At 44.8% G+C, this 16,250-nt stretch overlaps 1 protein-coding gene across 3 annotated transcripts in view; it reads left to right on the plus strand.

Moving 5' to 3' along the window:
• The first annotated feature begins 1,957 nt into the window (after positions 1–1,957).
• HSPA12B (heat shock protein family A (Hsp70) member 12B) overlaps positions 1,958–16,250 on the plus strand; it is a 29,166-nt gene continuing 14,873 nt past the window's right edge. Inside the window, exons 1-2 of one of the 3 annotated variants that reach the window (XM_072126413.1) lie at positions 1,958–2,388; positions 9,289–9,334. In XM_072126413.1, coding sequence (XP_071982514.1) covers positions 9,292–9,334 — 43 coding nt within the window. In that variant the 5' untranslated portion in view covers positions 1,958–2,388; positions 9,289–9,291. Of the gene's footprint in view, positions 2,389–6,805; positions 6,977–9,288; positions 9,335–16,250 lie in introns of those variants that run through there. The other 2 variants (XM_072126412.1, XM_072126411.1) reach the window with 2 other exon arrangements.

Genomic DNA, 16,250 nt, shown 5'->3' on the forward strand with positions numbered 1-16,250 from the left:
GAGTCCAGATAGGCATATGGCAGATCCGAGCAGTTTTTCTACCTTTGAATGAAGAGTTCGTTAAAGTGCCTACTGTTTTATAATTATGTTTTGGAAAACACTGCCCCCCCATCCCCTAGAAGTAACAAACTGCGTATTTAGGACACAACTCTACCACCAGAAATCACAGTAGATGTACCTGTCATATCTGTGGTGTTACATAAGACTGCAGGACACATCTACTACATGATCTGTACTCAGAGATATCACTGTGTTATATGTGGTGTTACATAGGACTGCAGGACACATCTACTACATGATCTGTACTCAGATATCACTGTGTTATCTGTGATGTTACATAGGACTGCAGGACACATCTACTACATGATCTGTACTCAGAGATATCACTGTGTTATCTGTGATGTTACATAGGACTGCAGGACACATCTACTACATGATCTGTACTCAGAGAGATATCACTGTGTTATCTGTGGTGTTACATAGGACTGCAGGACACATCTACTACATGATCTGTACTCAGAGATATCACTGTGTTATCTGTGGTGTTACATAGGACTGCAGGACACATCTACTACATGATCTGTACTCAGATATCACTGTGTTATCTGTGATGTTACATAGGACTGCAGGACACATCTACTACATGATCTGTACTCAGAGATATCACTGTGTTATCTGTGATGTTACATAGGACTGCAGGACACATCTACTACATGATCTGTACTCAGAGATATCACTGTGTTATCTGTGGTGTTACATAGGACTGCAGGACACATCTACTACATGATCTGTACTCAGAGATATCACTGTGTTACCTGTGGTGTTACATAGGACTGCAGGTCACATCTACTACATGATCTGTACTCAGAGATATCACTGTGTTATCTGTGGTGTTACATAGGACTGCAGGACACATCTCCTACATGATATGTACTCAGAGATATCACTGTGTTATCTGTGGTGTTACATGGGACTGCAGGACACATCTACTACATAATCTGTACTCAGAGATATGACTGTGTTATCTGTGGTGTTACATAGGACTGCAGGACACATCTACTACATGATCTGTACTCAGAGATATCACTGTGTTATCTGTGCTGTTACATAGGACTGCAGGATACATCTACTACATGATCTGTACTCAGAGATATCACTGTGTTATCTGTGGTGTTACATAGTACTGCAGGGCACATCTACTACATGATCTGTACTCAGAGATATCACTGTGTTATATGTGGTGTTACATAGGACTGCAGGACACATCTACTACATGAAATGTACTCAGAGAGATATCACTGTGTTATCTGTGGTGTTACATAGGACTGCAGGACACATCTACTACATGATCTGTACTCAGAGATATCACTGTGTTATCTGTGGTGTTACATAGGACTGCAGGACACATCTACTACATGATCTGTACTCAGAGATATCACTGTGTTATCTGTGCTGTTACATAGGACTGCAGGACACATCCACTACATGATCTGTACTCAGAGATATCACTGTGTTATCTGTGGTGTTACATGGGACTGCAGGACACATCTACTACATGATCTGTACTCAGAGATATCACTGTGTTATCTGTGGTGTTACATAGGACTGCAGGTGACATCTACTACATGATCTGTACTCAGAGATATCACTGTGTTATCTGTGGTGTTACATAGGACTGCAGGACACATCTACTACATGATCTGTACTCAGAGATATCACTGTGTTATCTGTGGTGTTACATGGGACTGCAGGACACATCTACTACATGATCTGTACTCAGAGATATCACTGTGTTATCTGTGCTGTTACATAGGACTGCAGGTCACATCTACTACATGATCTGTACTCAGAGAGATATCACTGAGTTATCTGTGGTGTTACATATTACTGCAGGACACATCTACTACATGATCTGTACTCAGAGATATCACTGTGTTATCTGTGGTGTTACATAGGACTGCAGGTCACATCTACTACATGATCTGTACTCAGAGATATCACTGTGTTATCTGTGGTGTTACATAGGACTGCAGGACACATCTACTACATGATCTGTACTCAGAGTTATATACGTATAGTCTCTACTCTGCTACATGTGGCTGTATAATGGTGATACAATACAGAGTGATGAGGGGGCAGTGATGTAGCAGCGCTGAGTGTGTAATGTGACCTCCCTGGGGATCCCTGCTCCATCCTCCGCCCCCCACATCTGGGCAGGCAGTGTATAGCAGAGCTGTGCGGGGAGTGACTGCTCAGAAGGGATCAGGCTGCAGGAAAACCAAGGATGAGCTTCAGCTTACAGAAGAAAGAAAACTTTCTCCACTGCAGCAGATAAAGCGACTGAGGGGAATATTCTGTCACCAGAGTCTCTGGCCGCCAGGTACAGAGGTGACTACTAACTCATTACCTGATCATCCACTCATTGCACTGAGCCGACAACTTTACAAGTGGCCAAATCATTTAGGAATCAGAGATCAGTGTTTAGTCCAGATGTTTATAGTTATTGACAATTTTACTGTTTGTTGCAAATACAATCCTGCTGCCTCCTTATACCAGAAAGGGGCCTCAAGAGCGACTCTTACCTCTAAACCCCAATAGGTAAACCCCTGGACCAGCGGTGATGTGACTATAATGTCCTGGTGATGTGACTATAATGTCCTGGTGATGTGACTATAATGTCCTGGTGATGTGGAGCTGTGATGTGACTGTAATGTCCTGGTGATGTGGAGCTGTGATGTGACTGTAATGTCCTGGTGATGTGGAGCTGTGGAGTGACTATGATGTACTGTTGATGTGTGGTTTGACTACAATCTTTGGGTGATGTGACTATAATGTCCTGGTGATGTGAAGCTGTGATGTGACTATAATGTCCTGGTGATGTGAAGCTGTGATGTGACTATAATGTCCTGGTGATGTGGAGCTGTGATGTGACTATAATGTCCTGGTGACGTGAAGCTGTGATGTGACTATAATGTCCTGGTGATGTGAAGCTGTGATGTGACTATAATGTCCTGGTGATATGGAGCTGTGGTGTTACTATAATGTCCTGGTGATGTGTGGTATGACTATAATTATTGATTATTGGTGATGTGACTATAATGTCCTGGTGATGTGACTATAATGTCCTGGTGATGTGGAGCTGTGATGTGACTATAATGTCCTGGTGATGGTGATTATTGGTGATGTGACTATAATGTCCTGGTGATGTGACTATAATGTCCTGGTGATGTGGAGCTGTGATGTGACTATAATGTCCTGGTGATGGTGATTATTGGTGATGTGACTATAATGTCCTGGTGATGTGACTATAATGTCCTGGTGATGTGGAGCTGTGATGTGACTATAATGTCCTGGTGATGGTGATTATTGGTGATGTGACTATAATGTCCTGGTGATGTGACTATAATGTCCTGGTGATGGTGATTATTGGTGATGTGACTATAATGTCCTGGTGATGTGACTATAATGTCCTGGTGATGTGGAGCTGTGATGTGACTATAATGTCCTGGTGATGGTGATTATTGGTGATGTGACTATAATGTCCTGGTGATGTGACTATAATGTCCTGGTGATGTGGAGCTGTGATGTGACTATAATGTCCTGGTGATGGTGATTATTGGTGATGTGACTATAATGTCCTGGTGATGTGACTATAATGTCCTGGTGATGTGAAGCTGTGATGTGACTATAATGTCCTGGTGATGTGGAGCTGTGATGTGACTATAATGTCCTGGTGATGGTGATTATTGGTGATGTGACTATAATGTCCTGGTGATGTGACTATAATGTCCTGGTGATGTGGAGCTGTGATGTGACTATAATGTCCTGGTGATGGTGATTATTGGTGATGTGACTATAATGTCCTGGTGATGTGACTATAATGTCCTGGTGATGTGGAGCTGTGATGTGACTATAATGTCCTGGTGATGGTGATTATTGGTGATGTGACTATAAAGGCCCTGTTGCTTTGTAGTGTAACAAGCTATGGCCCCTGGGATGATCTGCACTGCAGGCTGCCGTCATGGTGTACATAAAGTGCTGCATCCCTGGTTGATAGCTTCTGGTTATTCTGAGGGTCAATCTGTGTGGTTTTCATGATGAAGCAACAATCACGAGAAGAAGGAGGGGCAGCGCAGACCGAAGACTTGAACAATAACTAAATTTTGAAGCAGTTTTTGTTATACTTCAGAAATGAATAGTAGGTGATAATAGTAAACTATGTAACCAACTTCTATTTTCCTGCTTCTTCCTCTCGCGGTGAGCAGTGTATTTGGAGCCTTATGACATCCGTCCACTTAAGATTCAGAGTGATAAGAAGGCCAATGATTAACTCTTTCCATACCTAAAGAATAAATCCTCCCCTGATGATTCAGCTCTGAGGAGACAAGACTATCTCTACAGAATTCAGTCGTTAGATGCTTTCCCATTATCTTTCTGCTGTCAATGGATACGGAATAGAAAGATGATTTACTCTAATTGCTAAAATAAGAAAGACGGAGAGGAGAAAGAAGTTTATTTTTATCATCTGCACTATTCTTTTATAAAATTCTGTTGAAAGTTCAATTACACTTTAAAGTGGAACTTGATAATTTTGCCCCACGAATGAATATCTCTTGTTACGTAGGACAACTGTGACTACGACTGTCATTACCGATGTCCAAAAGTTTCTTAGCTATTCTCCTCAGTCTAGCCTGTCCCTGCAGTAGTTGTTTCTCCTTTGTTGTGTGGCTTCCCTCTCTATTAAATATTTGCTAAAAGTGGACAACCGCATTAACATTACAGTTACAGACATACACTACGAGAGGCGCGTTCTTACATGTTGCTAGTTCCTTAGTTGCAAACAGTTATAGGACAGTACAGGGTGACAAGAATACATGACATTACAAAAGGTGAAACAATTACAGTACAAAATACAATCGTGATAATAACAAGTAGACACAAGCTAAACAGACATGCACAGGGGGTACTACACGAGGGGTGTTGGTGTAACACTAACAGTGATTGGGGGGAAACAGTGGTGCGCTGCTATTGGTTTGGCAGAAGAGACACTGCCCCCAGCTCCACTTTTGGCAAGTACCGGCACTTAAGCTGCGTGGTGCAGGCTGCCACTGGAGCCCCTCTTGCTCATTTGCATTATTTAAAGCCTTTCTGTGAAATTAAGGGCATAAGAAGCTAAAATAATAGCAGAACCCAACAGAGCTGCCGGAGGCATTTAAAGCCTGGTGGCGCCTGGTTGCCGCCATCTTGGATCCGATTGCCGACCCCCGTTACCTTATCGGGGGGATGGCAATTGGTTGCCATGATAGCCTGGTGTGCATATTGTAATAAATGATGAGGAAAATCCCCATATACTGCCATACAGTAGTATATCAGTATAGTAGGTAGGATCAGACAACCTAGGGTTAAAGTACCCTAAGGGGTCTGACAAATAGTTAAAAAAATCAAAAAAATTATATTAAAAAAATCAAAAAAATTCAAATCACCCCCACCCCCTTCCCTAGAACTGATATAAATAAACAGTAAAAATCATAAACACATTAGGTGTCGCCACGTCCCAAAATATCCGATCTATCAAAATATAATGACGGTTATTGCCGGCGTTAAACCCCGTAATGGAAAATAGCGCCCAAAGTTGAAAATTTTGTTGCCATTTTGAAAAATATAGAAAAATTCAATAAAAAGTGATCAAAAGGCCGTATAGTCATCAAAATGGTAGCATTAAAAACGTCATCAAAAGTCTCAAAAAATGACACCACCCACAGCTCCGGGCATTGAAGAAGGAAAAAGATATTAGCGCCAAAAGATGGCAAAATGAAGAATCTTCTTTTGTACACGAGGTTTTAATTTTTGTTAATTTATGAAAACATTATAAGACCTGTACGTAATATCCCCGTGATCTAACCCACCCAAAGAATAAAGTAGACCTGTTTTGTGGGGCGCACAACGAGAGGCGTAGAATCCAAACCATAAGAATACGGCACAAATGTGGTTTTTCACTGCATTTGGGGTGTTTTTCCCGCTTCCTAGTACACGGCATGGAATATTATATACCGTCACGATGAATGCAAGTTGTTTTATAGAAAATAATCCATCACACAGCTCTGTAGATGGAAAAATAAAAAAGTCATAGACTTGAAGGTGCGGAGTGAAAAATGAAAAACAAAAACAAAAAAAGGGCCTCGGCAGGAAGGGGTTAAATGTGGCGCATGGTCCGACAGAGCACCGGAACGCCGCAGCATAACAGAATTGTGTGTTGCATCGGGTATAGTGCATATAGTGTATTGTGTTGTCCCGGTAAACCCTGCGCACTGTTTGCTGGCAGGAAGTGTCTGTGCTCGTCTTATGATGCAGGAGGGAGGGGCTGGTGCAGAGAGCACTGCAGTGTGCAGACAGGAGAAGCTATTCATGAGAAGACTCTGTCCTCCTCGACCATAGTCAGAAGATTTATGGTCGGATCCAGGGGCACCCAACATTGTGTACAGCAGGACTGATAGAGATAGGTTAGAATTATATCTGTGAGATGCTGGATTTTTGTTAATAACAGTGAATTAGAGAATATGATATTTTGTTATCCTGAGTACATATAAGAGTCTTGTCTTCGTGGGAGGAAAATCCCTTTAATTATAGTAACCCAATGTATCAGTTTCGAATTCAGACATTGCACACAAAGAAATGTTTCGAGTGGTAGAATCCTCCGCTCTGCCGATTGTTCAGATGATTTAGAATTTTCATGTTTCATTGTCTGAGGGCAAAGATATTGAGCGGAGAGCGATGGAGACTCAAAGTGAATTGCAGAATATGTAATTATGCAATGATGATGTTTTATTTACATAGGACTGCTGGTCTCTGGGGTCACACTCGCTCTACATCTATAAGCTCCATCAGGGCTCAGCTCCCGTACTGTGTACACAGCTCCTGCTCCCAATACGTGACCTGCCTGAGGTGCGGACCACCCAGTGACTCACTCACTGCCCCAGTAAGGCTTCCTCCCAGCAGCATTCACATCCTACGCCTCTTCCTTCCACACCGCTGCGAGGGGGAACATGCGGGACCTCCCCACTAGGGCCATTCTCAAGACGCACCTTCTAGGACAGTGATGGCGAACCTTTTGGAGCCTGAGTGCCCAAACTTTAACCAAAAGCCACTTATTTTTTGCAAAGTGCCACCACAACAATTTAAGCAGTAATTTATTTCTCCTTGTTCTTCGACAACTTTCAATCGTTCAGCCTCCTAAAGACACCAACGCAGTTGAAAGGAGGAGGGCAAATTCGCCTTTCATTGTAGGAAGATTCTGCAGGAAGATTCTTTGAGTCCTGTCTGGTGAACTTCACGCTGGGTTGATGGCCTGGGTGCCCACAGAGAGGGCTCAGAGTGCCGCCTCTGGCACCAGTGCCATAGGTTCGCCACCACTGCTCTAGGAGAATAAGAGGATTTGTATATTTCTATGTCACACAGTAACACTGACTCCAAGAGCTCACAATCTAATATCCCATTATATATATAATACAATGTATCATCTACTACATGATCAGTGTTATCTGTGGTGTTACATAGGACTGCAGGACACATCTACTACATGATCTGTACTCAGAGATATCACTGTGTTATCTGTGGTGTTACATAGGACTGCAGGACACATCTACTACATGATCTGTACTCAGAGATATCACTGTGTTATCTGTGCTGTTACATAGGACTGCAGGACACATCTACTACATGATCTGTACTCAGAGATATCACTGTGTTATCTGTGGTGTTACATAGGACTGCAGGACACATCTACTACATGATCTGTACTCAGAGATATCACTGTGTTATCTGTGGTGTTACATAGGACTGCAGGACACATCTACTACATGATCTGTACTCAGAGATATCACTGTGTTATCTGTGGTGTTACATAGGACTGCAGGACACATCTACTACATGATCTGTACTCAGAGATATCACTGTGTTATCTGTGGTGTTACATAGGACTGCAGGACACATCTACTACATGATCTGTACTCAGAGATATTACTGTGTTATCTGTGGTGTTACATAGGACTGCAGGACACATCTACTACATGATCTGTACTCAGAGATATCACTGTGTTATCTGTGGTGTTACATAGGACTGCAGGACACATCTACTACATGATCTGTACTCAGAGATATCACTGTGTTATCTGTGGTGTTACATAGGACTGCAGGACACATCTACTACATGATCTGTACTCAGAGATATCACTGTGTTATCTGTGGTGTTACATAGGACTGCAGGTCACATCTACTACATGATCTGTACTCAGAGATATCACTGTGTTATCTGTGGTGTTACATAGGACTGCAGGACACATCTACTACATGATCTGTACTCAGAGATATCACTGTGTTATCTGTGGTGTTACATAGGACTGCAGGACACATCTACTACATGATCTGTACTCAGAGATATCACTGTGTTATCTGTGGTGTTACATAGGACTGCAGGACACATCTACTACATGATCTGTACTCAGACATATCACTGTGTTATCTGTGGTGTTACATAGGACTGCAGGACACATCTACTACATGATCTGTACTCAGAGATATCGCTGTGTTATCTGTGGTGTTACATAGGACTGCAGGACACATCTACTACATGATCTGTACTCAGAGAGATATCACTGTGTTATCTGTGGTGTTACATAGGACTGCAGGACAAATCTACTACATGATCTGTACTCAGAGATATCACTGTGTTATCTGTGGTGTTACATAGGACTGCAGGACACATCTACTACATGATCTGTACTCAGATATATCACTGTGTTATCTGTGGTGTTACATAGGACTGCAGGACACATCTACTACATGATCTGTACTCAGATATATAACTGTGTTATCTGTGGTGTTACATAGGACTGCAGGTCACATCTACTACATGATCTGTACTCAGAGATATCACTGTGTTATCTGTGGTGTTACATAGGACTGCAGGACACATCTACTACATGATCTGTACTCAGAGATATCACTGTGTTATCTGTGGTGTTACATAGGACTGCAGGATACATCTACTACATGATCTGTACTCAGGGATATATCACTGTGTTATCTGTGGTGTTACATAGGACTGCAGGGCACATCAACTACATGATCTATACTCAGAGATATCACTGTGTTATCTGTGGTGTTACATAGGACTGCAGGACACAGCTACTACATGATCTGTACTCAGAGATATCACTGTGTTATCTGTGGTGTTACATAGGACTGCAGGACATATCTACTACATGATCTGTACTGTCTCTGTGTTTCCAGGATATGACGACCTTGCTGGACAGCAGGATGGGAACACTGCAGATAGGTAAGAAACCTTTTACTTTTCAAAATAATCCCCACCCTTGCATATCTATGCCCCACCCCTGATTGTGTAAACCCCACCTCTGCAGCCAGGCCACACCCATACATTTTCTACAATATTCCTATCTATGTAACTAGTTTATGAGAACTATATATACTTTCAGAAAGTTGGGTGATGACCCTCGCGAAGGACTGAATGCTGGTTGCTGCCCAAACTAAAAAAAATATCTATCTGGATTGGGGGGGGGGGCTGTATGTCTATGATGGATTATTATTAGGGTGTGTCCCCTGGGAAAGGAAACGTCAGAAAATGACCTTATATCCTGGACATTTAACTTTGTATTAGGTCTTATAAACCCAAGGACCTCATCATGCATGTTATATAGTACCAGCTGGAAGATGTCACCTACCACCCGGAGAAGCTGCTGGAGCCCAGCGGCCGGGGGAGGGGTGTTTATTCTGGAGACCACATATGAAGGTGGAAGCCAGGGAGAGTGCAGATATGGGCGGCTGATAAGAGGAAACCTATAGAGAGGTATTTCCTTCTCCTCCTTTCTCAGAGGATGTTTAGAGAGAACAGGACTATGAGGACAACGCCCAACTTCCATGTACTAAGGGCTGGAGACAGGGAGCCCTGCGGGTCACAACAGCCAAGATGATGTCACCAAACCAGAGGGTGAGGACCTCACAAAACTCAGGAAAGGGAGATGAAAGGACTAGATGCATCGGAAATCCAAAAAAACCTTACAGATCTCATCAGTGGTGTAAGGAGGACCAGACCTGGGGCAAATACCTTCTGCCCTACTACAAGTCATCAGTGTAATATGTGGAATAGTGACCCCCTGGTGTGGGACCGGCTAGGAGACTGACATGGGGCATATATAGCCGTGTCCGATTAGATCCCAGCAGTGTAATGTGCGAGTTAGGGATCCTCATAGTGGTCCGGACTGGCCAGGAGGAGACATAGACCTCCGAGGTATCGGGCAGGTCAGAGGACTGTATGTCTTATTAGATCTCATCAGTGTAATGTATGGGGCATGTTATTGGTTTGTCCCAGGGGTAGACATATGGGATATATACACCATAAGATCTCACAAGTGTAATACACTGCTCAAAAAGTAAAGGGAACACTAAAATCCTGTATGCCAACGAATGAAATATGAATAAAATATTACAATATAACAATTCTTTATCCATTACATAGTTGAATGTGATGAGAACAATAAAGCATAAAAAATATTGATTATTAAAGAATTATTAATTATTATGATTGATGAAAATAAAAATGGATATCTCATGGAGGTTTGGATCTGGAATGATACTCAACATCAAAGTGGAAAATGTAATTTCAGGCTGATGTGACTTAAAATACTAGACAAGGAAATGAGGCTCAGTAGTGTGTGGCCTCCACATGCCTGTATGACCTCCTGCCTAAGCATGCTCCTGATAAGGCTCAACAGTTTGTGTGGCCTCCACATGCCTGTATGACCTCCTGCCTAGGAATGCTCCTGATAAGGCTCAACAGTTTGTGTGGCCTCCACATGCCTGTATGATCTCTTGCCTAGGCATGCTCCTGATAAGGCTCAACAGTTTGTGTGGCCTCCACATGCCTGTATGACCTCCTGCCTAGGAATGCTCCTGATAAGGCTCAACAGTTTGTGTGGCCTCCACATGCCTGCATGACCTCCTGCCTAGGCATTCTCCTGATAAGGCTCAACAGTGTGTGTGGCCTCCACATGCCTGTATGACCTCCTGCCTAAGCATGCTCCTGTTAAGGCTCAACAGTTTGTGTGGCTTCCACATGCCTGTATGACCCCCTGCCTAAGCATGCTCCTGATAAGGCTTAACAGTTTGTGTGGCCTCCACATGCCTGTATGACCTCCTGCCTAAGCATTCTCCTGATAAGGCTCAACAGTTTGTGTGGCCTCCACATGCCTGTATGATCTCCTGCCTAAGCATACTCCTGATAAGGCTCAACAGTTTGTGTGGCCTCCACATGCCTGTATGACCTCCTGCCTAGGAATGCTCCTGATAAGGCTCAACAGTTTGTGTGGCCTCCACATGCCTGTATGATCTCTTGCCTAGGCATACTCCTGATAAGGCTCAACAGTTTGTGTGGCCTCCACATGCCTGCATGACCTCTTGCCTAGGCATGCTCCTGATAAGGCTCAAAAGTTTGAGTGGCCTCAACGTGCCTGCATGACCTCCTGCCTAGGCATGCTCCTGATAAGGCTCAACAGTGTGTGTGGCCTCCACATGCCTGTATGACCTCCTGCCTAAGCATGCTCCTTATAAGGCTCAACAGTTTGTGTGGCTTCCACATGCCTGTATGACCTCCTGCCTAAGCATGCTCCTGATAAGGCTCAACAGTTTGTGTGGCCTCCACATGCCTGTATGACCTCCTGCCTAAGCATGCTCCTGATAAGGCTCAACAGTTTGTGTGGCCTCCACATGCCTGTATGACCTCCTGCCTAAGCATGCTCCTGATAAGGCTCAACAGTTTGTGTGGCCTCCACATGCCTGTATGACCTCCTGCCTAGGAATGCTCCTGATAAGGCTCAACAGTTTGTGTGGCCTCCACATGCCTGTATGATCTCTTGCCTAGGCATGCTCCTGATAAGGCTCAACAGTTTGTGTGGCCTCCACATGCCTGCATGACCTCCTGCCTAGGCATGCTCCTGATAAGGCTCAACAGTGTGTGTGGCCTCCACATGCCTGTATGACCTCCTGCCTAAGCATGCTCCTGATAAGGCTCAACAGTTTGTGTGGCTTCCACATGCCTGTATGACCTCCTGCCTAAGCATGCTCCTGATAAGGCTCAACAGTTTGTGTGGCCTCCACATGCCTGTATGACCTCCTGCCTAAGCATTCTCCTGATAAGGCTCAACAGTTTGTGTGGCCTCCACATGCCTGTATGACCTCCTGCCTAAGCATGCTCCTGATAAGGCTCAACAGTTTGTGTGGCCTCCACATGCCTGTATGACCTCCTGCCTAGGAATGCTCCTGATAAGGCTCAACAGTTTGTGTGGCCTCCACATGCCTGTATGATCTCTTGCCTAGGCATGCTCCTGATAAGGCTCAACAGTTTGTGTGTGGCCTCCACATGCCTGCATGACCTCCTGCCTAGGCATGCTCCTGATAAGGCTCAACAGTGTGTGTGGCCTCCACATGCCTGTATGACCTCCTGCCTAAGCATGCTCCTGATAAGGCTCAACAGTTTGTGTAGCTTCCACATGCCTGTATGACCTCCTGCCTAAGCATGCTCCTGATAAGGCTCAACAGTTTGTGTGGCCTCCACGTGCCTGTATGGCCTCCTGCCTAAGCATTCTCCTGATAAGGCTCAACAGTTTGTGTGGCCTCCACATGCCTGTATGACCTCCTGCCTAAGCATGCTCCTGATAAGGCTCAACAGTTTGTGTGGCCTCCACATGCCTGTATGACCTCCTGCCTAAGCATTCTCCTGATAAGGCTCAACAGTTTGTGTGGCCTCCACATGCCTGTATGACCTCCTGCCTAAGCATGCTCCTGATAAGGCTCAACAGTTTGTGTGGCCTCCACATGCCTGTATGACCTCCTGCCTAGGAATGCTCCTGATAAGGCTCAACAGTTTGTGTGGCCTCCACATGCCTGTATGATCTCTTGCCTAGGCATGCTCCTGATAAGGCTCAACAGTTTGTGTGGCCTCCACATGCCTGCATGACCTCCTGCCTAGGCATGCTCCTGATAAGGCTCAACAGTGTGTGTGGCCTCCACATGCCTGTATGACCTCCTGCCTAAGCATTCTCCTGATAAGGCTCAACAGTTTGTGTGGCCTCCACATGCCTGTATGACCTCCTGCCTAAGCATGCTCCTGATAAGGCTCAACAGTTTGTGTGGCCTCCACATGCCTGTATGACCTCCTGCCTAGGAATGCTCCTGATAAGGCTCAACAGTTTGTGTGGCCTCCACATGCCTGTATGACCTCCTGCCTAGGCATGCTCCTGATAAGGCTCAACAGTTTGTGTGGCCTCCACATGCCTGCATGACCTCCTGCCTAGGCATGCTCCTGATAAGGCTCAACAGTGTGTGTGGCCTCCACATGCCTGTATGACCTCCTGCCTAAGCATGCTCCTGATAAGGCTCAACAGTTTGTGTGGCCTCCACATGCCTGTATGATCTCTTGCCTAGGCATGCTCCTGATAAGGCTCAACAGTTTGTGTGGCCTCCACATGCCTGCATGACCTCCTGCCTAGGCATGCTCCTGATAAGGCTCAACAGTGTGTGTGGCCTCCACATGCCTGTATGACCTCCTGCCTAGGAATGCTCCTGATAAGGCTCAACAGTTTGTGTGGCCTCCACATGCCTGTATGATCTCTTGCCTAGGCATGCTCCTGATAAGGCTCAACAGTTTGTGTGGCCTCCACATGCCTGCATGACCTCCTGCCTAGGCATGCTCCTGATAAGGCTCAACAGTTTGAGTGGCCTCCACATGCCTGTCTGACCTCCTGCCTAGGAATGCTTCTGATAAGGCTCAACAGTTTGTGTGGCCTCCACATGCCTGTATGATCTCTTGCCTAGGCCTGCTCCTGATAAGGCTCAACAGTTTGTGTGTCCTCCACATGCCTGTATGATCTCTTGCCTAGGCATGCTCCTGATAAGGCTCAACAGTTTGAGTGGCCTCCACATGCCTGTATGACCTGCTGCCTAGATGCTACTGAAAAGGCTCAAAAGTTTGAGTGGCCTCCACATGCCTGTATGATCTCCTGCCTAAGGATGCTCCTGATAAAGCTCAACAGTTTGTGAAGCCTCCACATGCTTGTATGATCTTCTGCCTAGGCATGCTCTTGATAAGGCTCAACAGTTTGTGTGGCCTCCACATGCCTGCATGACCTCCTGTCTAGGCATGCTCCTACTAAGGCTCAGCAGTTTGTGTGGCCTCCACATGCCTGTATGACCTCCTGCCTAGGCATGCTCCTGATAAGGGTCAACAGTTTGTGTGTTTTGCACGTGCCTGTATCGCCTCCCTGCAATGCCTGGGCATGCTCCTGGTGATGGAATCTCCTCCCAGACCTGGATTAAAGCATCAGTCAATGCCTGGACAGTCTGTGGTTTAACATGGTGTTGGTAGAGAAAACAAGACATGATGTCCTAGATGTTCTCTATTGGATTCAGGTCTGGGGAACAGGCAGGCCAGGCCAGGAACTACTGACACACTACAGACACATGAGGCCTAGCATTGTCATGTATCATAAGGAACCCATAGACCACTGCACCTGTATATGGTCTCACAGTGGCACTCAGGGCACCTCAGGTTATCACGTGGAGGGCTGTGCCTCCCCAAACCATTACTGACCCACTGCCAGTCCAGTACTGCTGGAGGATATTGCTGGCAAAAGAACATTCTCCACAGACTCATCAAGTCTGTCACGTGTGCCCAGTGTGAACCAGCTCTCATACGTGAAGAGATCAGGGCACTAATGTTGAATCTGCCAATCTCCATGCAATAACTACAACAATGATTTGTAGACGTCAGGTCCTCGGGTCCATAAGGGACTAATGAAGTCATTTTGCAGGGTCCTGGCACTGCTCCTCCTTGGGATTGGTCATGCTGCCCTACTTCGGTCCCCTCCACCTCTCCTAGTATCTGCTCCATGCTGTGGACACTGTTCTGACAGACACAACTAACCTTCTTGCCACAGCCCACATTGATGTGGCATCCTGAATAAGCTGCACATTCGGGAAACTTTTGTGGATTGTAGACAGCACCTCATGCTACATCTAGCGGTTATAGCAATGACAAACTGCAAGAGGGACCATCAAAGCCAAAAGAAAAATTGTCTGTGGTCACCACCTACAGAACTGTTCCATTACAGGATTTGTCTTGCTTGAGAAATAGTTTCACAACCATTACTGATTCACAACCGGACAGGTGGCTTTCACAGAAGTCTTACTGACTTGGAGTCACATTGGGTTGTTTTAGTGTTCCCATTTTTTGAGCAGTGTGGCCTGGCCAAGGGGTATATATATCTATAACTATATAGGCCATCTATGGGAAAGTAATAGTAAAAAGCTGAACTGTGATAATTAACCTGTTCTTGCAGTCTCGAGAGCTTGTCCCAGTCCAGGGCTTTACATATGGAGAGCTGTAGGACTTGTTAATTGTCCTCCTCATGCATGAAGTCTTCAGCAGGAGGAATTCATTAGTGGTTTCACTTGACAACTTTACACAAATCTCATTTGTCGCCAAATCCCTGAGTAATGTATGGAGTTATACCGAGGGGGAAGGTCTTTATAGTAGATAACTAAGCACTCGCATAGTACATGGTGTCTACACTCTGCCAGTGTATACAGAGCCATTATGAGGTCTAGATAAGAAAAAGCTTATAGAAATATGAGACTCTCCTACATATCTATCGAGAATGCACATAATTCTATGTTACATACTCATCTATTCTGGTCCTAAGTTACAAAGAGTAACTTGAACTTTTGACCTTCGGGGGTCCGTATTTTGCCATCCACTAACAGCTTTGAACACCAGACTTCCAGCATTTATCCTCTTGGCTATATTATACACATATTTTACGTGTAACTATTCAGCATGTGCTTAGTGATGGAGATTCTTCTCATGTAACTGCATTGTTCTAGTAATTCTTTCATAAATCCTCCTTTGTCTTACAACACTGCCCTTCGGGACATGCCCTCAATAGAAATTCAAGTATGTCTCAGCTAAAATCTGATTCCAGGTCTCTCCTACACGTTTCTAATGTTGGTGCTTACTCTTGGGAAGGAGTATAGTTTTTTCTTCAACTCTACCCACAAGCGTTGGATTGGGTTGAGGTCTGAAGGGTCCAATCCAACAGCTCTGCTTCATGGTCATTGAACGGTTCATCATTTGCTTCAGGGCGGAACACTATAGCATCGAGACCACCACTGATACTGGT

This window comes from Engystomops pustulosus, chromosome 1, assembly GCF_040894005.1.
Source record: "Engystomops pustulosus chromosome 1, aEngPut4.maternal, whole genome shotgun sequence".
NCBI lineage: Eukaryota > Metazoa > Chordata > Amphibia > Anura > Leptodactylidae > Engystomops > Engystomops pustulosus.